We start from the raw sequence: 23,340 nt of genomic DNA on the forward strand, positions 1-23,340 counted from the left end.
GAAAACCTCAAAATAAAAAAAAAGTTACTAGGATTAATGAAACTTGAATTGGGCGAAGTTCGGGCTGAAGCCCAAGAAAAGGCCTTGAAAAAACCCAAAGAACTAACACGTGCCACACACGTGGGAGCTGTCAGCGTCAAATTGTTCTTCCTCCTCTCTCTCTGATCTTTCGCTTCAATTTCCCTCCCGCAATCAGCACTGTCTTTTTCTCTTCTACATACAGGAATTTATCCTCCACCCTGATTTCCAGACATAGCCGCGCAACTTCTACGTATTTTCAGTTCTACCCCCTTTTCATTTCAATTAAACCCCTACTGGCAAACTGATAATTCAAACTACCGGTTTGCACGATCAATTTTTAGTTTTCTTATTCTTTTTTTTTTATAAACCCAATTTGTTTTACATGTTGGGTTTTTCTTTGTAAATGAATCTCGCCTCTTTTAAATGGCTCAATTTTCTAATTTTTTTCTTTATTTTCACTATAAACCCTTGTTTTTCCGTTGTTCAAATTGATGAATTCTCGATCATCGCCTTCGATGTCGACTCTTTTCACGGAGACTACACTCCCCCGTCGCCTCCGCCGCCTTCACTGCCACCGCTTCCACCTTCTCTCTCGTGCGAAGAAGATTTAAAAGGAGTTGGCTCTCTCGACACAGTCTGCGAGCTCAATTCCAGCTTGAATTTTCACAAAGATGTGTATATAGCAGGAAGCGGCAGCTTCCACGTACTTCCTGGTGTCGTTTTGAGTTGCCCTATAAAGAGTTGCTCGATATCCATTAATGTGAGTCATGGGGAATTCAGTTTGGGTCAAAACTCCGGCGTGTTTGCCGGGACAGTATTCGTTTCGGCTTGGAATGCAAGTTTCTTTGAAGGTTCAGTGGTAAACGTAAGTGGCTTAGCTGGTCAACCCCCGGCTCAGACGAGTGGAACCCCTTCGGGGATTCAGGGCGCGGGCGGGGGCCACGGAGGGAGAGGCGCAAGTTGCGTCACAGATAACACCAAACTGCCGGATGATGTGTGGGGAGGAGATGCTTACTCTTGGTCATCGTTGGAGAAGCCTTGGAGTTATGGGAGTAAAGGAGGGACGACTAGTAAAGAGGATGATTATGGAGGGGAAGGAGGTGGGAGGATAAGGTTTGAGGTGGAGGAGACGGTTGACGTTGGCGGGAGTTTATTGGCAAATGGAGGTGATGGGGGCGTAAAAGGGGGTGGAGGCTCTGGTGGGAGCATTTATATCAAGGCTCATAGAATGTAATTTAATTTGCTTTCCCCCCTGCTCATCAGTTTTATAGGATTCACGTGAGTTTTAATTGCTATGATGATATATTTGTTTTCTGTAGTTTATGATTGATTTATGATGCCTTTAGTTTGTCTTTGGATTGGTATCTATCATTTTCAGTAAATGACTTTGTCAAATGGTCCCATTTCCTCTTGCATAGACGTGTAAATCTTGCATTGTATTTGATTCTGTAATCAAGGTTTATGATTAATTTATGATGCTTTTAGTTTGTCTTTGGATCGGTATCTATCATTTTCAGTTAATGACTTTGTCAAGCGATCCCATTTCCTTATGCATGTCTAATGTATATATCTTGCATTGTATATTTTTTTTTTTTGAAAGGTGATATCTTGCATTGTATTTGTTTCTGTAACGGAGGATCTTGTGGTTACGAGTTGGGAGGTCATGGGGCATTGGGTGAGAATAAGAGTGAGGATGAAACTAAAAAAATGAGAGAAACTCAAAGTGAATATGAAGTTTGAAGAGAGAAGCTGAATTATCTTCTGGAGGAACTTTGGGTATTTTTAGAACAGAGAGAGTTGAGTGAATGTATAAATATATTGAGGAGAATCAGAATTAGGCTACAAAGTAGAATAATGATTTAAATTAGTGTTGACATTCGATTACTTGGATTGCCGTACGTGCATTTCCAGATATTTTTCTTTCTTAGCTCACACGCTTCCACAAAATAGATGACATATATATGTAGACCAAAATGTTGAGAAACTCTAGACTTTTTCTCCCATACTTTTGGTGTTGAAGTTATTGTCTGCTCCTTATGCTTGAAATTGATGGCAGAGTCTCTTCAAATTTTCACTACTGCTGTAGTTTGTTTTCCTTCAGACTTTTCTTTTATTATTAAAATATATTATCCATGCATAAGTAATAATTTTTGCACTGAATGATCAGCACATTGAATGGATTTTCTCACAAAGTTAAAAGGTCATTCGCTCATTCAATCTACTATTAATGTCATATTGAACTCTATGTTGCTGTGATGCCTCTTGTATGCTTTAATTTATTTGGACTTTGTTTCAGAGAAAAAAGGTGGTTGCATGTTGCTCCATTTCCTTCTGTTTAATACTCATATTTTTCCTGCAGTATACTCCTTTTTGGTCTATTTATAGTATGTCGCTACAAGTTTCACTGTAAATTTTTCTAAATAAATGGATTATGAATTTTCTAATAATGACCTTCTTATGAAAGACAGGACTGGAAGTGGCAGGATAAGTGCCTCTGGGGGGAATGGATTTGCTGGAGGTGGTGGTGGAAGAATTTCAATTGATGTTTTTAGTAGGCATGATGATACAGAATTCTTTATTCATGGTATGTGTTGAGTTTCTATGTAAACTTCTTATGCTTAAATAAATGGCTCACTAGACTGCCTGTTCAGTGATTCTAAGTAGAAGTTCTTTTTTGAATTGTGCTAAATCACTATTGGAAGCTGTTTTGGTCATTGTTGAAAATACGAGTGAAAGCTTGATTAAGAGTATCTTTTATCTACAAAAATTTTATATGTCAACTTACAAAAAACAATTAAGTGTTAAATGTTGAAGAGTGAAAGTTGCTTGGAGCCAAAACTCCATTCTGTTTGTAAATATGTACTCTTACTGAAAAGATATTGTCTAATATCTATTAATTCCATTATGCCATCTTTGTTTTTTGGCAGGAGGAACAAGTTTTGGCTGTAAAGGTAATGCAGGTGCTGCAGGTACATATTATGATGCTGTGCCTCGGAGTCTAATAGTTAGCAATCACAACATGTCAACAAGCACTGACACACTTTTAATGGAGTTCCCTAAACAACCACTTTGGACAAATGTTTATATTCGAGATCATGCCAAGGCTTCTGTTCCTTTATTTTGGAGCCGTGTTCAGGTCATTGGACAACTAAATCTTGTGTTCTTATTTGAATATACTATATAATTATTGCTGTAAATTGAGTTTCAGGAGAATCGCGTTTCTTTGGTTTAGATCTTTCCAAATCATGCATTTAAGTAGTTATTCTTTATAGAGGTCAGGACAATTATTTTGCAATTGCTTGATCTGCTTATCTCCTCCCTAAAAGGTTGAATCAGATGTGGTTGCTTGAGTCAATTGTTGAAACTTAAGTGATTAAAATGGTACTTAGGAATTGGGATATGTCAACTTCTGATGGCTGGCATATTGGACTATCACCCTAATGTAACCATGTTGAACGCCAGTTGAAAATCTTGAAATGTTAATTGGTATAGACACTTAGATCCTCAAAATTAATGGGAATATTTGTCAAAAAACAGTGTACACTAAACCTGTATCCAAGTTAATGTAACAAAACATGAGAGTTAGACATGTGCACAGACCTTTGTATGTACGTATGTGCAAAAAGTTTTGTGGATGATTCTTCCTAAGATATAATTCAATGTATTTCTAGTCTTGTAAATCATGTTTGTCCAATTTAATCTTATGTATTTCATAATTTTGACATTGTAATTCCTTATATAGGTTAGGGGACAAATTCACTTATCATGTGGTGCAGTTCTAAGCTTTGGCCTTGCCCATTATGCTTCATCTGAGTTTGAATTGATGGCAGAAGAACTTTTAATGAGCGATTCAATTGTCAAGGCAAGTAATTGTTGCTTTGCTGCACAAGTGGAGCATTTCTCAATGATTTAACAGCTTTACTTGTTTCTATTTCTGTTTAGTTCAGATACTACTGGGCTCTGCCTCGATCTTTTGCCATGTGAAATAGCTACAATCTAGATTGTCATTGTCCACTATGTTGTTATTATGTTAATGATAGTCTTCACTTTACTTCTTTCAATTTAAATTATAGATATACGGGGCTCTTCGTATGTCCGTCAAAATGCACTTGATGTGGAATTCCAAAATGCTTATAGATGGTGGTGCTGATGCTATTGTAGCGACGTCCTTGCTTGAGGCCAGCAATTTGGTGGTCCTCAGGGTAACTAACCTCACTTATGTTTACATTTTAACAAAATAACCCTAACTTATGTTGCATCCTGGTATGATATGGTGCTTTGTGGTTTTTAGGAATCTTCAGTGATACAATCTAATGCAAATTTGGGAGTTCATGGACAAGGTTTTTTGAATTTGTCTGGACCAGGGGATATGATTGAAGCACAGCGTTTGATCCTCTCATTATTTTTCAGTATCAATGTAAGCTGAATGTTCTCTTTGGTTTGGCATATGAATATAGCCTTTTGGAACCAAAGTTCCCAGTTCAGTGTTGAAGGGGTCTTGTTAGTCATTTTTGTTACGTATGGGTAGATGGATAGCGCATACAACTGTGTGTTCTACATAATTGACAACTATGGGACCAAAGTTTGGGTATAGTTTGCTCCTACTTCTTTAGTGGTAAACTAGGTGCCAGCTGGTTTTTTAGGTTTTGCCCCCCTCTTTTTCTTTTGAATTGAATAGAAATTTGAAAATTGAAAACTTTGCTACTTGAGTCGATGTTCCATTTAATTTTTGCTTTCTCCTTACTTGTTCATGCACTAACTTTTCCTTAATAATATGAAGGTTGGAAGTGGATCTATTTTGCGAGGTCCCTTGGAAAATGCCAGTAACAATGATATGTAAGTTATTTATTTAAAACAGTTTATATCTGCTGTACTTATCTTGTTAAATGTTAAGTTTTGGTAACTGGCAGGACCCCACGGCTCTACTGTGAACTTCAGGATTGCCCCATGGAACTTGTTCATCCACCTGAGGATTGCAACGTGAATTCTTCATTATCCTTCACCCTTCAGGTGTTTGTTAGCCACCTTGAACTCGAAGTCTTACATCTTGGTCAGATTAGAGTAGAATTCACTGCTTTGAAGGTTTTGTTTGTTTAGCTTGCTAATCAATTGTTGGATTGGAATGGCATTGCAGATATGTCGTGTTGAAGATATTGTTATTGAGGGCGTTATAACAGGATCTGTTGTTCATTTTCACTGGGTTAGAAGTATCATTGTTCATTCTTCTGGAGAAATTACCACGTCTGCACTGGGTATGGCTTTTACCTAATTTTTGGTTTGAACTTTTAATGCGAGGAGCTGGTCATTTTTAATATGGAATAATGTTAGAACATTCTAGAATTCAATTATTTGGCCAAGCATTCTGATTTGGACTGCTCTAGGTTGCACTGGTGGGGTGGGTAGGGGAAAAGTACTCAATAATGGTCTTGGTGGAGGTGGAGGACACGGTGGCAAAGGTGGGAAGGGATACTTTGATGGCAGTTTTATTGAAGGTGGTGTTTCATATGGAGATGCTGATTTGCCTTGTGAACTTGGTAGTGGTAGCGGAAATGATAGTCTTGCTGGCACAACTGCTGGTGGTGGAATAATAGGTAAGCTTCTGAATCTGATGAGATTCTAATATTTTTATTAATTATTTCATGTTCTTTTGATGAGATAGAGCATGGGAAAGTGGTTAGGTCGTTGATGTTTTTGTTTTGTACTTTAGTTAGATGAGATTGAATGATTTTAACGCGTCAACCTTGGAGACTTGTCCTAATATATAATTGACATTTACTCATGGTGTAGCCATAGGGCTTGATGCCAGAGGCTTAAGCCTTTAAGTGCTGCTGCCAATGGCACATATATAATCTTTTGTGAGGCTATTGAATATTTTGCTGGTCCTTGGTGCAACGGGCATCTAATTCCATTTTCTTTTTTAAATTTATTTAATCAACATTTTTGACACAATTATTTCCAATTATTTAACAGCTGTGAACCTTTGTTAGGAAAATTATTTGCATCAATTCTAACTGCATCGACTTGATAGTTCAACATAATATGGTAAATCTATTGTAGTATTTTAACTTTATTCTCTATAAATGTGTGACACATTTCATTGGCTCTCATAAAGTTGATCCAATGCAGAAATTTAGATTAACTTTCATTCAGTATGAGAAATTGCATTCAAGTAAACTTTAACGTGGATGATTTTTTTGGGTAATATGATCAGTTGCCTTAATCCGATTCAGTTCTTGGCTTTGTCCAACTCATATTCTGAGTGGTGGATACAGTCCAAGGATAAGTTGAATTTCAGATATCCTATTATTTGTAAGTAATTATTCAGGTAATGGTTCTGAACTTTTTCTTTTGTTTTCCGATATTGATACAAAGAAGAAAAGGTGAGTTCCTTCTGTTAGGTTTTATGTACATCATTAAAGTTGGGTGATTGTTTTGCTGCTCTCCTGTGGTGACTTTTGCTGATGTAATTTGGTTTTGGCAATCTCTACTCCTGTTAATATTTCAATCGTTGTTTGCCCGAACAGTGATGGGTTCATTGGAGCACTTATTATCAAGTTTGACTGTCTATGGTTCCCTTAGAGCTGATGGAGAAAGCTTTGGGGAAGCTATCAGGAAGCAGGCCCATAGCACCATTTCAAACATAGGTCCTGGCGGTGGATCTGGTGGAACTATCCTTTTATTTGTTCATACAATTGTGCTTGGTGATTCTTCAGTTATCTCGACTGCCGGAGGACATGGCAGCCCAAGTGGTGGTGGCGGTGGAGGTGGTGGACGGGTTCACTTTCATTGGTCAGATATACCAACTGGGGATGAGTATCTTCCCATAGCAAGTGTGAAAGGAAGCATTATCACCAGGTTTGTAGTTAATGAGTCATGTAACTTGCTTCATACGTTTTGCATCAAATGAAAGCTTAAGTTGCCAGCTTCCCTACCCAACACTGCCAACCCCCAAGATCTGCCTTGTTATAATTGTGTACTATTGATGAATTGGATTTGGTATTCAACGAAGGAAAATTTAAATGCATAATCTGATATGCCTTGATAACAACGTATGTTACACTTATATTCTTTGAATAGTTTAGTAGCTAATAAATGGTGATCACTCCCATTTTAGTATGCTACTCCAATTTTAATCCTGAAATCATAATGGTTACTTAATCTTTATTCAGCTCTCAGTTTAACTAACTGAGCAAAAAGGTTTGGTTACTAGCTCATTCTGTCTTTCAATGGCCTCAAAATCCCACATAGTGCAGATAGGATAGCATGTTGAAAGGTGGGTCTGGACATGTGGGCCCTTGTGTTATGATGTATATTATGGAATGCTGGAGGAACAAGAAAGCAAGGAAGAATGATGGGACAACTGCACACTGCTGTCAACTTTGAATTTTTTGGATCATGCTTGTTAAGTGCTAGCCATTAAGGATCTTCTGATTCTTATGTAGTTGAGATACTTCATAGCTTTCATGTTCTTAATAAAGGATATCCTCTTCCTTGGCTGATTAAGTTAATAGAACTGGAAATGAAGCATTTCTTGTTCATAAGTGACAGAATCCTCCATTTACCTTTTGAAGCTGTACTAAACTTGCAATACTTTTAATACCTTGCCTGTTGATTGGTTTTCAACTAGCTTGGTTGTGGATTCTTCATGAAATTATTCAGATTATTGGTGCTTTTTGTTTCCTTATTGCAGGGGAGGCTCTGGCAGAGCTCAGGGTCACACTGGGGAAAATGGAACTATCACTGGAAAGGCCTGTCCTAAAGGGCTTTATGGTATCTTTTGTGAGGTAGATTTGCAAATGCACAGTGTCACTTTATTTTGGACTTGTTTTAAGGGCTAATTTTAGTCATGGTGTAATTTTCTAAAGAAGTTAAGTATGCCTTTCATTTTGGAATTTTTTAAAGTAGTGTGCTTAAGAGAACTTTCAGTTGAAATAATGTTCTCTTTTGTTGACCGCTATATTAAAGGTTTTCTTCATGAAATGAATGTTGCCTGCTTTTTGAAAAAAATTGACTTGTTTGCAGCACTGTAGCTATTTCTAAATGTTTCCTGGTCGCCAAGATAGCGCTTGATTTCTTCTCACACACATATCTTCCCATGATAATCGAGTAATCAGAGGTGTAATTGGTTATTTGCTGCAATTGTTCATCTATTTTTTTTTTCACAAATTGAGTACTTCCACTGCAGGAATGCCCTGTTGGGACTTTTAAGAATGTCAGTGGATCTGATAGAGTCCTTTGTCTTGATTGCCCATCTAATAAGCTTCCAAGTCGAGCCTTATATGTTAATGTTCGAGGTATTTATAAGATTTAACTCTAGCGCTTATAGATGTTGAAGCATGGCCTTCTGTTGTTGCATGCATTAGTGTGGAGCTTTCTCAGTTTATTACTTTATAAAATTTAAGAGTTTTTGGTTAGTGTGGTATTTCTTTTCTCGTTGCTGTCAAGAATATATTGCATTTTAAGGCTTGCATAGTTGGAGGTTCTGCTTTTTTTTTTCTTCTTTTTTGGGTAATAACTCTTCTCATTGGTCTCAACCTGATCTTTTCTACAGGTGGTGTTACTGAAAGCCCCTGCCCTTATAAGTGCATTTCTGAAAGATATCATATGCCACACTGTTACACTGCACTTGAAGAGCTGGTATATACTTTTGGTGGGCCATGGTTGTTTGGTCTTATTCTTTTAGGCCTTCTCGTCCTTTTAGCACTAGTTCTTAGTGTTGCAAGGATGAAATATGTTGGTGGGGATGAATTACCAGCTCTAGTGCCTGCCCGTCATGGCTCTCGAATAGATCGCTCATTCCCTTTCCTGGAGTCATTGAATGAGGTCTTCTTTTCTAGTTTCTTCACTATTACATTTGATGATTTGTCTGTCATGCTAATCAAAATACAAACCCGAGCTGGCTACTTTTAAGATGGTGTTCTCAAGTATTTGATTCTTTTATCTATCAGGTTTTGGAGACAAATAGAACTGAGGAATCCCAAACTCATGTGCACAGAATGTATTTTATGGGACCAAATACATTTACTGAACCTTGGCATCTACCTCATTCTCCACCGGAGCAAGTAATTGAAATTGTGTAAGTTCTTATTTTTTTGCCTCCTTGATGCATTATAGTTTGGTGGTCAATTTTCACTTTAATGCTAGTGCATAATTACAGGTTTTGTTCTTCACTTCTTTATGAGCAGCTGTGAAGTATACTAATTGTTTTAAAAGTTTAATAGGTAGAAATTATTTTAAGTCTTGTAAAAGAGTTCTCGAATTCATTGACATCGCAGATATGAGGATGCCTTCAATAGATTTGTGGATGAGATTAATGGTTTAGCTGCATATCAGTGGTGGGAAGGATCAATCTACAGCATTCTGTCTATTCTTGCGTATCCACTTGCATGGTCCTGGCTACAGCAATGCCGAAAAAATAAATTGCAACAGCTACGTGAATTTGTTCGATCTGAATATGATCATTCTTGCCTGCGTTCTTGCCGTTCACGTGCTTTATATGAAGGGCTCAAGGTACCTTCTTCCAAAAAATATTCTCAAATTTATTCTATAATATTGCATAAGGCTTTTCTTTAGACTTGTTATATGTTGGGATATCAATATGGATGCTGTAATTGGAGGGAAGCTGTTTGAAAATCAAAAAGGATTTTCAATGATTATGGAGTTAGAATTTCTCCTCTTGGAAAAAAAAATAGTGTTTTACTTGTATAAGGTTTTTTTTTCCGTAGAATGTGCTTGCTCAGATGAAGTGGAATGGGCATGTCTTAAATAGCAAGTGAATACTTCCAGATGAAATCATGAAGATGTATCTGGTCGTCTTTGAAATCTAAATTCCTTGAGGTATTATAAGATTGTTGCTATTGGGCATGGCTAGTTAATTAATGTTGTGGAAGAAATTGAAGAGGGTTTGATTTGTCATTTGTGATTGATTGGCGTGTTTCACTCTAAAATCTTGTTTCTCTAGTATATCATGGAGTAATTTATTCTTTCATTGGTCTTATGGTTTAAAATGTCCTCTGTGATTGAAACAGATGAAAATATTGCACTGTCTGTACTTGTAGGCATAATAGCTCTACAAGTTGAGATTGATTTTTTTGTTGATATCTTTTAGTTCCTTAATCGGCTGTGTGTCATTTATATCGTACCAATGAAATTGAAAATTTTATCCCTGATAATTACTGTGTTACTGTGCAGGTCGCTGCAACCACAGATCTAATGCTTGCATATGTGGACTTTTTCCTTGGTGGAGATGAAAAGAGGAATGACCTTCCTCCTCGTCTTCATCAAAGATTTCCAATGTCTTTGGTTTTTGGAGGAGATGGAAGTTACATGGCTCCTTTCTCTCTTCAAAGTGATAACATTCTTACTAGCTTGATGAGTCAGGTTTGCAGTTAATTAGTTGTTAAATGGTTGTTTAGAAAAATTTGATTGATAGCTTCTTTTAATGGTTGAGTGCTATTTTTTCCTTTTTTCTTTCAGTCTGTTCCGCCAACCATATGGTATCGATTAGTGGCTGGTCTAAATTGTCAATTGCGCCTAGTTCGCTGTGGACACTTGAAACTTACTTTTGGTCATGTTATTAGCTGGCTTGAAACACATGCAAACCCTACCTTAATTACATATGGTGTATGTGTTGATCTTGGGTGGTTTCAGCCAACTTCTTCTGGTTATTGTCAGTTTGGACTTATAGTATGTGCTACTGGCAATGAAAGTGTGTGGTACTGGACTGGACGTCAAGATAGATGTTTGCCACCTATGGAGCATTCATGGTATCAATTGTTTGATAGTGTTTCTTTGGCAATTAGTTCAAATATAAAATTTGCCTTAACTTAATCTTTTTTTGGGGATTTGCAATTGGTGTGGTGCTAGTAGGAGAGACTCAGTTGGTTGCTCAGGAGCCAGTGAACATTTAAGGACATGCCAAAGGATATCTGGAGGGATATTGCACGCAAAAAGCTTACGAACACTTAAAATGAAGAGGGCAATTTGTTATCCCTTTTCCTTTATAGTTTACAATACCAAGCCTGTTGGTCATCAGGTTGTTCATTTTCTTTGGAGTAGACAATTAGGTTATTTATCCTTTCCTTGACTTACATTTGGTTGAAATCTTAGGATGAACCTCTAACTTTCCTCTCCCTTATTATTGGCAGGATCTTGTCGGTTTGCTTATCTCTATATTACTTCTAGGAGATTTTAGCTTAGGTTTGCTTACGTTGCTACAGTTGTATTCGATATCACTGCTGGACTTCTTTTTAGTTTTGTTCTTCCTTCCTCTTGCAATACTCTTTCCATTCCCAGCTGGTATCAGTGCCTTGTTTAGTCATGGACCGAGACGATCAGCTGGCCTTGCACGTGTATATGCTCTATGGAATATTACATCCTTGATCAATGTGGTAAGTTGTTGTGAGGTTACTTTTAGGCTAATTCTTAATGTTCAATAAATAATGCATGGTTTAAAACATGATATCATTGAACGTGCATGAAAACTGTAGCTGCACAAATATTGCCTTAGCTTCTAATAATACAAGAATGAAAGATATGCTGTTTTTGCCATTAATTTCAAATTGATAATGAGCACCCGAGGCAACTGTGCTGATTTTTTATGTGTGATTAATGGAAGAGATGTCATGATCTTTTGATTCTTTGGAGGAAAAGTCAGTAAAGCTTATGCATAATTAGTATTGCTTGTACTTGTTTGCACTGCTGTAGCGATTGCTGTAATAGATATACATGACAAAATAAGGGGTTTATAGGCAGTTATACTGCTCAAACTTGCATGTCACTACTTGCAAGGATAAGTAAAGCGATAAGTTACTTTTGAACCCTGTCCTGTCCCATCTCTCTTTGTACAATGGCAAAGAGATTTCAAGCATTTGTTATCCTGATTTCTCAAATCAGATTTCTCTTTTGTGACAGGTAACTGCCTTTGTTTGTGGATTTCTACATTACTGGAGCCACTCAAGCAAAAAGCATATAAATTTTCAGTCATGGAATTTAAGCATGTAAGTATGTTTTATCTGCTATCATGGCCATGGTTAACTCTATAAAGTATGCTTGCCTTACTAGTAATAAAAAATACCATTTCTTATTTCAAGGATAAGCTACTAGTTTGTGTTTGCTGAAATTTTTATGCTGTTGTTATGGCATTTTTGCTGGTGCAGGGATGAAAGTGAATGGTGGATGCTTCCTTCTGGATTAGTGCTGTGTAAAATTATCCAAGCACGACTTATTGATTGCCATGTGGCTAACCAAGAAATTCAAGATCAATCATTATATAGCAGTGATCCGGATGTGTTCTGGCAATCATGAAGGATTTTTTTGAATACTTACAGCAGAAGTTAGAAAGATGGTCAGGCTTTTAGGAAACTTACCCCATTCTTCTCCGTTTTTTGGTGTTGGGTGTGAAAATGTAGTTCTTCTTAATTTGAGTTAGGCAGTTTAAATAGGATATACTTAGTTTTTGTAGAGTCATTGTGGGTTTCCTTGTAATTGAGTGTGATGGATTATTGAATAGCAAAATGGTATATAACTGAAGGAAGTATGACGACTGACTGAGTGTAAATGACGGATTTGGTACCTCAATGTATAATTTGTACTTGTAATTAGGTAATCACAGAAACAAGGAAATGAATCATTGTTTGCCTCCCAACTTAGGCTTCTATTCTTTTCAGTACTATGGAAATGGGTTTTCTTTTTTCCATAATATACCGATGGATAATTCTTACTTGCTTGAGTTTCTTTTGTAGTAATTCCTCTAGTGAAGTGAAAAATTGACATGAAGGAATCTAAAGGCTCAACCCCCCATTGAGTCTCTCTTTATGTCTATCTGTCTCATTGCAACTTTTGTAGACTGAGATGATGTGTCGGTGTTCTTCTTTTTGTGATGTGTATTGAGGAAAAAAACAGAAACAAATGGATTCAACCATTGAATTTCCAGGTTAAATTTGTATTCATTTGTTTCTGACATAAGGTGCAGGAATGTGATACATGTTTTCCTTTTCTGTAGCATTTACCATAGGCAAAAACTTTTTCTGATGTTTGGTAGATGCTTTTTCCATCAAATTCTGGGTAAGTTGGGCACAAGCATCGATCATTATTAAATATGGACTTTAAGTGGTGTAATGTGATAAGATGAGGTGGAAGCCACAATTCCCATTGCAAATTGATGGAACTTGTCTTAATTTTTATATGTACAGCTTGGGTTTTGGTGTATTCGCAATTGGACAATTACAAGTAATCATTTTCCTAATGAAAGTGAATTTACCCAAAGGTTTTACATTTTTTGCACAAAGAGACAACAGAAAAGGTTTCAGATCTCCTATTTTCCTTCAACATAATATAAACAAGTAAGAAGGCAACGTCAGTTTCAATATTCTTCTCTATTTAAAAACCTTTAATAATTGCGTTTCTCAGGACAACAAATATGGATTCTTGGCCATTCACAGAATCCTTTGCCTTTTATGGGTAGTTTGATGTAAGCCCATAGCCTAATGGATTGAATGCCTACTCAGAATATTACGTAAGGATGTGGAAACTTAAACTTATAAAGTTTGAAGAAAAGATTTTGGGTATTATTTTTAAGAAATTTTTTTTTTTAAATTTTAAAAAAAAATTCCTAAATTGTTAGAATTGTTTAAAATTGCTTGGATTTAGACTACACGGGCAATTGACTATTTTATTTTATTCCTAAAGCCCTAAGGTCCTATTTATAATAGGTTTTTCTGCTCCTAAACTAACTCTATTTGTATTGGTCTTTGTACAACAATAGCAGGTAACAAGAAGTTTAAATGAAATAAGTGTCCTAAACTTATTAGAACACTCACTAGCCTAAAGTTCTAGTGTAAATAAAATAAATAAGGGTAAAATATTTTTATTTTTTAAAATTTTGATCTAAATTATATGGAAGTCTATTAGTTTTTAAAATAAACATCTTGTCCTAAAAAATATTTTTCACTAAACATGCAAATTCAACCGTTAGCCAATCGTTAGTATTTTCGTCAACTTGTTGACGTGACAAAGATAAAAATATAATTCTACTCTTGATTAATTTTTAAAATTATTATTATATAATTTTATTATTTTTTATTAATTAAAAAAAAAACTCCTAAGATTGGAGCACCGGTGCTCCCTTGGGGACCTGATCAAGCTCCCCTTGAGGAGCTTGACACTTCGATGCTCCCGTTTGTTGGGAGCACCAATCTAGTGCTCCCCTCCCTAGAGGAGCACCAACCGATGTCTTTTTTTTTTATTTTTTAAAAATATAATCATAATTTTTAAATTAATTAAAAAAAGAAATTTATACTTTTCTTAATCTCTATTTAAAAAGAAATTTATATTTTTTTAAAAAGAAATTTTTAAAAATGTTTGTATTTTTTGGATGAAATGTCCATTTAAAAAACTAATAGGCCTGTTTAAAATTTCGACTAAAATTTAATAAGTTGGGATATTTTACGTAATAAATAATTATACAAGAATTTTGTCCTAAACAAACTACCTTATTTGAGGAGGGGTCCTCTTAAAGTTGGGTTCCTTGTGTAATTTTTTGTACATTTGACCCACAATCTTGTGAGACTGGGTTCGACCCAATGTCTTACTAGACTGGGTAACACAGTGTGTCTACGGTCATATAATTGTCAATAGCCCCCCATCAATATTGGCCTAGGTTCGATTTCTGATCATGGAAGGTGTGTGACACTTATTTGTGTTATTATCCTAACTAGTCTTGCTAGTTATGTGCCCCCACTAGCCCTTTCCCCTTCACCTCTGAATTCACACTTTCGATTTAAAAGATATATTTTAAAATTAAAAAAAAATTATTTATAAATTTAATATTCATCCTATTTTTAATAGATGTGAGATTCATGCCATTCTACCACATTCAATTGTATAACTTCGTCACTACATTGTTTTTTCCACCTGTAAAGAAGAGCAACTTATCTTGATTCAGATTTACTTCGACATTAATATCTCTCATAATATTTTTAAAAAATAAAAAATTAAATTAATTTTTGATACCACTTATCACGATTTATTAATTTAAAAAATTTTTATTTATAAGTACAACATCTATCTCATGTGTTAATAGCTTGTGGTTCGTGACATTAGCAGTTACCGGAACCCAAGATAATTACTAAAATTTTTAGTGTTTTTTTTATAAATGGGCCCCATGCATAAGGTATTTTTGATAATAGATCTCTTTATAATTTTAACTGTTTTTAATCAAGAAAATTAAAATTTAAACAAAATTATCCTTAATGAAAACAACCCATTTATTTGGTTCCGCGCCTTAACTCGAAACCTATTAATAGGTTAAGTATGTTTAGGTCTGTGCCTCAAACTGACTCATATTCTTTGAGCTTTTTTTGCCAAACTATTCATCTCTGGAGTATTCTTTATCAAAAAGAAAAACGTTTAAGCATTTTGAGTATTTTAGAGTAGTTTTTAATACACGAAGAAAATCTATGAACGTTTTAAGCATTTTTAAGCATTTTGGAGTGATTTTTTATATATGAAGAAAAACTTTTGAACATTTTGAGCATTCTTTGTCAAGTAGGCATATTCGTTAATTATATTGTTAAATGGAATATGATGTTTCATTTGAAGTTATTGATCTTATTAAATGAAATTTATTAGTTTTTGTGATTTTTAGAAATTACATGACTAGTTTTTAGGCATTACGTGACTGACTTTGGACATTACGTGATTGACTTTAGGTATTGCGTGACTAATTTTTGATAAGGCATTACGTGACTTATTAGTAAGACATTACGTGACTAGTTGGTAAGACATTGTGTGACTTAAGCATTACTTAAAAATTAGTCAAGCAATGCTTAAAAACCAATCACGCAATGTCTAAAACCAATCATGTAATGCCCAAAAATTAATCACGCAGTGATTAAGTCACGTAATGTCTAAAAATCAGTCTTGTAATACTTAAAAACCAGTCTAATCAATTTTAACTTCTTAACTTTGGGGTTCTATGAATAAACTAATAAACTTAAGAACCTAAAACACATACTTTTTTTTGTTAAGCCATGAAATTGTGCATTTAATAAAAGATAGGTTACAAAACTTCATTACCCTCTAAAGCAAGACAAAATAAATCCCTATCAGGAGGCTTTGCTCACTCCCTTTATGCAAAAACAAAATATACTTCATTTACAAAATATTTCTTGAACAATTTCAATTCAAAATCCTATAAAAAAATCAAAATCCTCAACAAATATGCTTAACAATCATCCCAATCCAATACACAACAAAACCGTGAATCACCATAAAATCCATCAAACATACTTTAGTTATTTCTTCTCCTTGAGCCCATCATCTTAACCAATCTTATCCAACTCATCAACACAGACATTTCTATTGTAGCACACGTTTCGAAGCAAGTTATCACTAGAAAGCATCCGATTGTTAAATTCATCATGCTACCTGCAATCACCATAGAAGAGTAAAATTGTTATTCATCGTGCTTGAAAACCCCAAGATCTACCATTTAAAAAAATAAAATAAAATAATAAAGAACTTGATGTCATATCTGAATGGCGAGATAGACAGTATTTGATCAGAGAGAGAAATCAAGATTTAATTTTAAAATTTTTGTCTAGATGATGGGATAGAGAAAAATAAAATTATTTTAACTTATTTGAAATTGTTTAAAGGATATTGTTGTCAATTCATGTTAAAAATTGATTAAAAAAATTAAAATTATAAAAAAAAATATTTTTGAATTGAGTTATTTGTTACAATTTTTTCAAATTTTTACTCCTCATGAACGCCATGGTCCAAAAATCCAAATCAGCCTTTGTTGATTCACAAGGAGTGAAAAAAACCAAGCTCATTCTAAACGTGGCAATGCATAAATGGTAAAGAAAAGGGAGCAGTAGCTTGCCCGACTCCGCTGTCCAGTAAGAGAAGAGCTCTTAATTCTATACATAATATAATATTATATTTCTTTTCTGCTATTTATTGCTTGTTGGCTGAGGTATATTGGGGCCAGCCATAAATCGTTGTTACGTCTTTCCGAATTATATAACTCCTGATGATGATGATGTCGATATCTCTGCCAGTCCACCACTGCACCTAACTTCTTTTTTTTGGAAGAAGAAGGCAAAAAAGGACAAAGACATGGGGCGACAGAACATGGAAGCTCCGCTTTTGGACAGTGATCATTTGGATTTGTTGGCGGCAAATGAAAAGAGGGGAAACAAGAAATGGAACAGAGCTCTTTGCTTCATCTTCGTTTTGTTAACCTTCTCAAGTCAGATTCTTCTCCCTTTACTTTCATTTTTTGTTTTCGTTTTCTGTTTTCTGGTATCTTGACTGGTTTAGTATGTGTCTGCTTTTATATTTCCTCGGCCTTTTTTTGCTGGGTTTTTTCCTCGAAAGACTATTCCCCTGGTTTTGTCTATTTTATGTAAAGGTCAACGATTCTCTGTTCTCTGCCATAAGAATTTAGAAACCAAAAATTTACTACTGCAAATAACCCATTTTGTGCTTGATTGGCCCTTGCTAGAAGTTAAATGCGCTTTAGAATGAAAACTCTGCTGCAAATTGACTCGGTTCTGTTTAGATAAGAGGGTGATAATAGTGAAGCAGAATTTTGTTCTTGGGTTCATTAGTTTTCAAAAATATGTGAATTTTGTTTACAGTCTCCAGGTTTACATCTGAATTTTTGCCTTTCTCTCTCGGATCAAGTTTCATAAACATTTCTAAAATCTACCACCATGTGAGAACTGTAAAAATTCTAAGTTCTGAGTGGGGGATTATTTCGGGTTTTAAATGGCAAGAAGCCTTGATATTTACATATAGAAGGAGTGCCAGATCATTTACTCATTATTCTGCCGATGTTTACAAAAAATATCCAAAGTTTCTTTACCGGTCCTTTATTTTTTACCATAAAATTGGAGGAACATGTTTGCTGGTCATGTTTCTGCTCACATTGAATGTTTGAATGAGGTTCTGGTAAGATATGTTTCCGTTTAATAAAATTTACAGTAACCACTTTGTTATGATCGAAAACTTTATTACAGCCTTGTGAACCTGGACGTTATTGTGATTTGATTCTATGGATGTTTTTTTTACCTTATGGTCATTTGCACATATTTGAGAAGAAGTTACCATTTAGCAAAGGTCCTAGCTTCTTGGTTGTTAAGAAGTTATTCCCCTTTCACTAAATCCTTTAATGAAATTCCTTTTAATGAAGATTGATACTTGTTGTTGCATTTGCATATAGTTTATAATTATGGGAGTGTACTTTATTTGATGCTGGGCATATGGTTTTATGTTTCAGTTGTAGGCCTAATATTCAGAGACAACTGGAGTTACTTGGTAGTCAAAGGAGGATACAAGTACGATGAAAGGATTCAAGTCCGTGGCCCTAACAGTGTCGAGTCAGAACAAGGTGTTGTTGCTGCCGATGATGGACGTTGTTCTGAAATTGGTGTACTCATGCTCAAGAAAGGTGGGCATGCGGTGGATGCTGCGGTGGCAATAGCACTGTGCGTCGGAGTTGTCAATCCAATGTCAAGTGGAATTGGAGGTGGAGCATTCATGATTGTCAGGTCTTCATCAACTTCACAAACCCAAGCTTTTGATTCGAGAGAAACTGCTCCCTTGGCTGCTTCACAGGTTCAGAATTCTCTCTTTAAACAATATTTTAAGACAAGTTGATGTGTTATGGTATTGTTGGTTTTATCTTTCATAAGTAATTAAGTATTGCTTCACAAATACCGTAATGATCAAGTAGTTATTGTTCGAGTCAGTTGGCCATTGAAAGTTGGGAATAACATAAGCTTAGACCCATAAAAGCATAATGAAATTAGTTTTTGCCATTATTCTGCCTCTCAAGACTGTAATTGTTAACATGCAGGATATGTATATGAATGATATCAAAGCCAAGTATAGAGGTGCATTATCAATGGGAGTTCCTGGTGAGATTGCTGGCCTTCATGAAGCTTGGTTGAGATATGGACGATTAGCTTGGAGGACATTATTTAAGCCTGCAATAAAACTTGCTAAAGAGGGATTTGTGGTTGCTCCATATCTCGGATTATGCATTGCTAGCAATGGGAGGATGATCATGAATGACCCTGGCTTAAGGCGAGTGTTTGCACCAAAGGGGAAGTTGTTACAAGCGGGTGAAAAGTGCTATAATGTGGAGCTAGCGCAAAGCCTTGAGGCAGTGGCAGAACAAGGACCAGATGCTCTTTATAATGGAACCATTGGAGAGAAATTGGTAAAAGATGTGAGACAGGCTGGTGGGATTTTGACAATGGAAGATTTACGGAATTACAAGGTAGAAGTTACAGATGCAATGGTTGCAAATGTAATGGACTACACTATATATGGAATGCCACCTCCTTCAAGTGGAACACTCGGGCTGTCTCTGGTGCGTAATGTACTTTCTTCTTAGTTATCTAATACATCATAGGGCTGAACGCCTTAGAGCTTGTGTCTGGCTATTCTGTGTTTTAGAATAACGGATGTTTAGTTTTACTGAATTCAAATTCCATGCTTTGGATTCTAGTAGCAGTAGGACTGGGTCTTCTAAACATGATGATATGAAACAGGTTATGAACATCCTTGGGAGCTACGGAAGTGCTGATGCTGCAAAGGGGGATCTTGGCTTGCATCGCCTGATTGAAGCATTGAAACACATGTTTGCTGAACGAATGAACTTGGGTGATCCTGATTTTGTGGACATAACCAAATATACATCTGAAATGCTTTCCGTTTCTTATGCAAAGCAAATTCAGCAAAAGATACTTGACAACACTACTTTCCCAGCAGACTACTATATGTACAGGTATAAATTATATACATAATGACACAAACAGAACTTAGATTTTTTTCATGAAGTGATGTTTCTGAGCTTTCTAATCCTTGTTACCAGATGGAGTCAACTCAGAGACCATGGAACTAGCCATTTTTGTGTTGTAGATGCGGAACGCAATGCGGTATCAATGACAACCACTGTAAATTATCCTTTTGGAGCTGGGGTGCTATCTCCTTCCACTGGTATCGTGGTTAACAATGAGATGGGTGATTTCTCAGCACCAACAGAGATTTCTCCTGACATGCTCCCTCCTGCTCCAGCAAATTTTATTCGCCCAAAAAAGAGGCCTCTATCTTCCATGACACCACTTATTATTACCAAGGTTTAGAAAATTCGATGCAGCTCTTACAGTTTCTAATTTTAAGCATCATAAGAAGTTAAGATGATCCAACTTCCGAATCATTTTCTCTTTGACTAACCATAGGACCTTTTTTGGCAGGATAATCAGCTGGCCGGGGTCATTGGTGGCAGTGGTGGAATGAGCATAATACCAGCAGTAATCCAGGTTTTCCTAAATCATTTTTTCTTGGGGACGGAACCTTTAGCCGCGGTTCAACATCCAAGGATCTACCACAAGGTATGACTGAGTTTGAATACATGAAGACATAATAGGTGTAATTCGTATCCTGTATATGAAAAAGAATCGGATGAATTTTACCTTGGTTTCCTGCAGCTAATACCAAATGTAGTTTCATATGAAAACTGGACTGTGATTGATGGTGATCATATCGAGCTTGCCGAGGAGACAAAGACTTTCTTGGCAGAGAAGGGTCATCACCTGCAGGCTAAGTCAAGTGGGGCTATCGTCCAGTTTGTTGTTCAAACCCTCCAAAACCCCATCGAAATGGGCCGAAAATATGGAAAAGGTTCCAATATATATCATGGAACACTAACTGCCGTTAGTGACCCTAGAAAAGATGGGAAGCCTGCGGCACTTTGATCCCTTTGTTTTCTTTTAGGGGGTTTAGACGTCCTGAGGGAACAGAGCGATCATCGAATTAATCACTTACAAGATAATTATGTAATCATGAGGAACACGACTGTTCATTCACTGGACTGTTTTCAGATAAGATCAGTCGTGTATAATTTCATTCTTGTGAACCACTTCAACTCAAAATTTGTAAATAAAATTTCGCCTAAGGGTAGTCAGTCCTCAGTTGGAAACAAAGTCTTGTCGCTCGTAGCTTCTTTTCAGGGTGAATAAATACTGCATCTCCCATCAAGACACAAGCTCCCCGTCAGTACTCAAGTCAAGTATCATAACGTGTTTGAATAACTCGCACAGTTTCAGTTTTTCATAGGAATCACGGCAGTATGCCATGTCCTGACTTAACCTTTGGGAAGAGGAACACCACTGTCATTTAGAATCCAAAATACTATCTCAAGGCCCCTGATCTGAACGTATGGTCACAAGGTCATCTTAACACAATAAAACTAGAGCATATGTTGTATCAAGTGAGAAAAGACATATTCAGCCGTTGAATCCATGGTACTAACATGAGCAAGCATTAGGCTGGGTGTAAATTGATTAAAGGTGAGGGGGAAAGCAGGGCGCTAAGAGCTAGGTGTGTGACTTATTCTTGGCCAGATTCCCTGAAACTACTTTGATAAGCGGCCAGTTTTTATGCCAATTTCAATGGACTATAGAGTGCCAAGCTATAAAGAAAAATCAAACGTCACTAAAGCCACTTCTACCATGAATGATAGTTGATACTATAATACAAGCAACCACTAAATACAATTCAGTATGAAGGAAACCGTTGAAGCTTTGTGCTCTATTTAGCTTAGTGTACAACAGGCAAAACTTCAAAAGCTTGAAATGAGAAGAAACAAGGGGAAGAAAAACAGGGAGAAAGTAACAAACAACTTGCCAGGATTCTCAAAGAAAATCACCATTCCCAACCTAACAAGTCACCCCTCTTTTGCCATCATGATGCTTTGTCCATCAACTGAATTGGAGTCAGAATGTTAGTCTTGCTGGTTTCAACAACGGAACCATTCATAACCATTTCCTCCAGCATGAAATGCGCTTTCTCTAAATGGAACATGATATCTAGCTCACACTGCAATAAAAAAATATAAACAAGAGATAACAGTAATTAGGTATCCTGAATCCTAATAATACGAATTGTTAAGAGACACAACTACACAAGTCCAGTGACTTTGAAAGGGTTAGACATTAACCAATCTTCTTCGGAAAGCACTTACCACATTGCCAAAATGACGGTCCATGGTTTCAACTAAGAGATGTATAAATTCCAAAATTGCAAGCTCATTCTGCCACATCAAAGACAAGGGAGGATAAAAGATAAATACAAGTGGGCAAGCAATAAGCAAACTGGAAACATGTAAGCTTGAATTAAGTCTTGGCTCATATTATAACCCGAGTTCTAGAAAGCTTATCCAAAATTCTTTCACATTTAAGACAATGTCAAAAACATTCTTTTGATGCTTAATCAGGTTTTACCTTGAGTTAGATTTAAGCATGTATTGCTAGAATTTTTATTACCAAAACAATCCTAGAGTTAAGGAAAGAAATGGAAGTTACCTCATCATTGTCAACTCCAACTAAGAAAAACAGTGAAGCGTATCGCCTGTATACAATTTTGTAATTTCGATGCTCAACAAATGAACACTGTCATAATTAAACCAAAAAAAAAAAAGAAATTAAGTATATGAAAAACCGTACGTCAATAAATGATTTACATAAAACAAAATGATAACTGGAAACGATTCAGATAGGGCACAATTCTCTAGCAGCTAGAAATTCTTGAATTGAATGATGGAATTAGAAATTACAAAATTCAAATCACGAACAGATTAAATTGTTCTGATTCAACACGAAAAGAAGAAAGATCGGAGAAGGTAATAATTATGGACAATTTAATCAAATTAATTTAAGATTTAGATTAAAAAGTTGCATGCAATGTTTTTCTTTGTTCCAGCTGCAATTTATAGAATGCAGGCATCAGGCATGAGAGGGGAAATATTAAGAACCTGTTGCTCGGTGCGAGCTAAGCATTTGCGGACGATCTCGCCTTCGAGGGCACGGCGTTCTTCGAGGGTGAGCCATTCGTAGTATTGGGCGAGACGAGTCTGCCCTTGCTTGTTCACCATCAATATGAATCTAATCCCCATCTCTTTCTTTCTTTCTACCTGGATCTGTATCTCTACACTGGAACAGCAAAATGGATCGCGCTTCCTTTCTTTTTTTTTTTTTTTGCTTTTTCTTTTCTGTTTCTGTAGTTAATGGAAAAATTGCAGATTAGGACCAAGCAGTTTTACTTTTCGCGTTTTTCTTCAATATTCAATTTTTATAGATTGCTCCACCATGTTGGGCCTGGGCCGATAACTCTTGCTCATAAATGGGTTAATTTTTTTTTTTTTACAGTCATCGTATTTGCTATAGAAAATAAAAAAAAAAATCTCATGTAATTTATTTCAAGTTGACTTACGAAGAAGATATTTACAAATTCACTCATAAA

General features: G+C 36.0%; 3 protein-coding genes across 4 annotated transcripts; 2 read left to right on the forward strand and 1 right to left on the reverse strand.

Annotated features, from left to right (window-relative positions):
* Nucleotides 32-12,723, forward strand: LOC18588472. 2 transcript variants are annotated; one of them, XM_007012900.2, is made up of 22 exons: nt 32-1,251; nt 2,490-2,605; nt 2,949-3,157; nt 3,764-3,883; nt 4,095-4,223; nt 4,313-4,438; nt 4,802-4,857; nt 4,932-5,031; nt 5,156-5,273; nt 5,403-5,612; nt 6,546-6,876; nt 7,712-7,805; nt 8,207-8,315; nt 8,573-8,844; nt 8,970-9,097; nt 9,297-9,531; nt 10,213-10,401; nt 10,498-10,787; nt 10,888-11,056; nt 11,169-11,411; nt 11,935-12,020; nt 12,180-12,723. In XM_007012900.2, the coding sequence occupies exons 1-22, from the start codon at nt 425-427 to the stop codon at nt 12,325-12,327; spliced, it is 4,305 nt and encodes a 1,434-aa protein (XP_007012962.2). In that variant the 5' UTR covers nt 32-424; the 3' UTR covers nt 12,328-12,723. The 2 variants fall into 2 exon arrangements, with proteins under 2 accessions (XP_007012962.2, XP_007012963.2); XM_007012901.2 differs by having other exon boundaries at nt 10,891-11,056.
* Nucleotides 16,992-21,023, forward strand: LOC18588473 (gamma-glutamyltranspeptidase 3). The gene is made up of 7 exons (XM_018127390.1): nt 16,992-17,278; nt 18,311-18,648; nt 18,890-19,408; nt 19,590-19,825; nt 19,913-20,177; nt 20,295-20,432; nt 20,529-21,023. Exons 1-7 carry the CDS (start codon nt 17,146-17,148, stop codon nt 20,793-20,795), a joined length of 1,896 nt encoding a protein of 631 aa, XP_017982879.1. The 5' UTR covers nt 16,992-17,145; the 3' UTR covers nt 20,796-21,023.
* Nucleotides 21,515-23,150, reverse strand: LOC18588474 (AP-4 complex subunit sigma). The gene is made up of 4 exons (XM_007012904.2): nt 22,853-23,150; nt 22,404-22,490; nt 22,064-22,132; nt 21,515-21,918 (listed from the first exon to the last, which is right to left on the reverse strand). Exons 1-4 carry the CDS (start codon nt 22,991-22,993, stop codon nt 21,784-21,786), a joined length of 432 nt encoding a protein of 143 aa, XP_007012966.1. The 5' UTR covers nt 22,994-23,150; the 3' UTR covers nt 21,515-21,783.

The sequence above is a fragment of the Theobroma cacao genome, chromosome 9 (assembly GCF_000208745.1).
Source record: "Theobroma cacao cultivar B97-61/B2 chromosome 9, Criollo_cocoa_genome_V2, whole genome shotgun sequence".
Classification (NCBI taxonomy): Eukaryota; Viridiplantae; Streptophyta; class Magnoliopsida; order Malvales; family Malvaceae; genus Theobroma; species Theobroma cacao.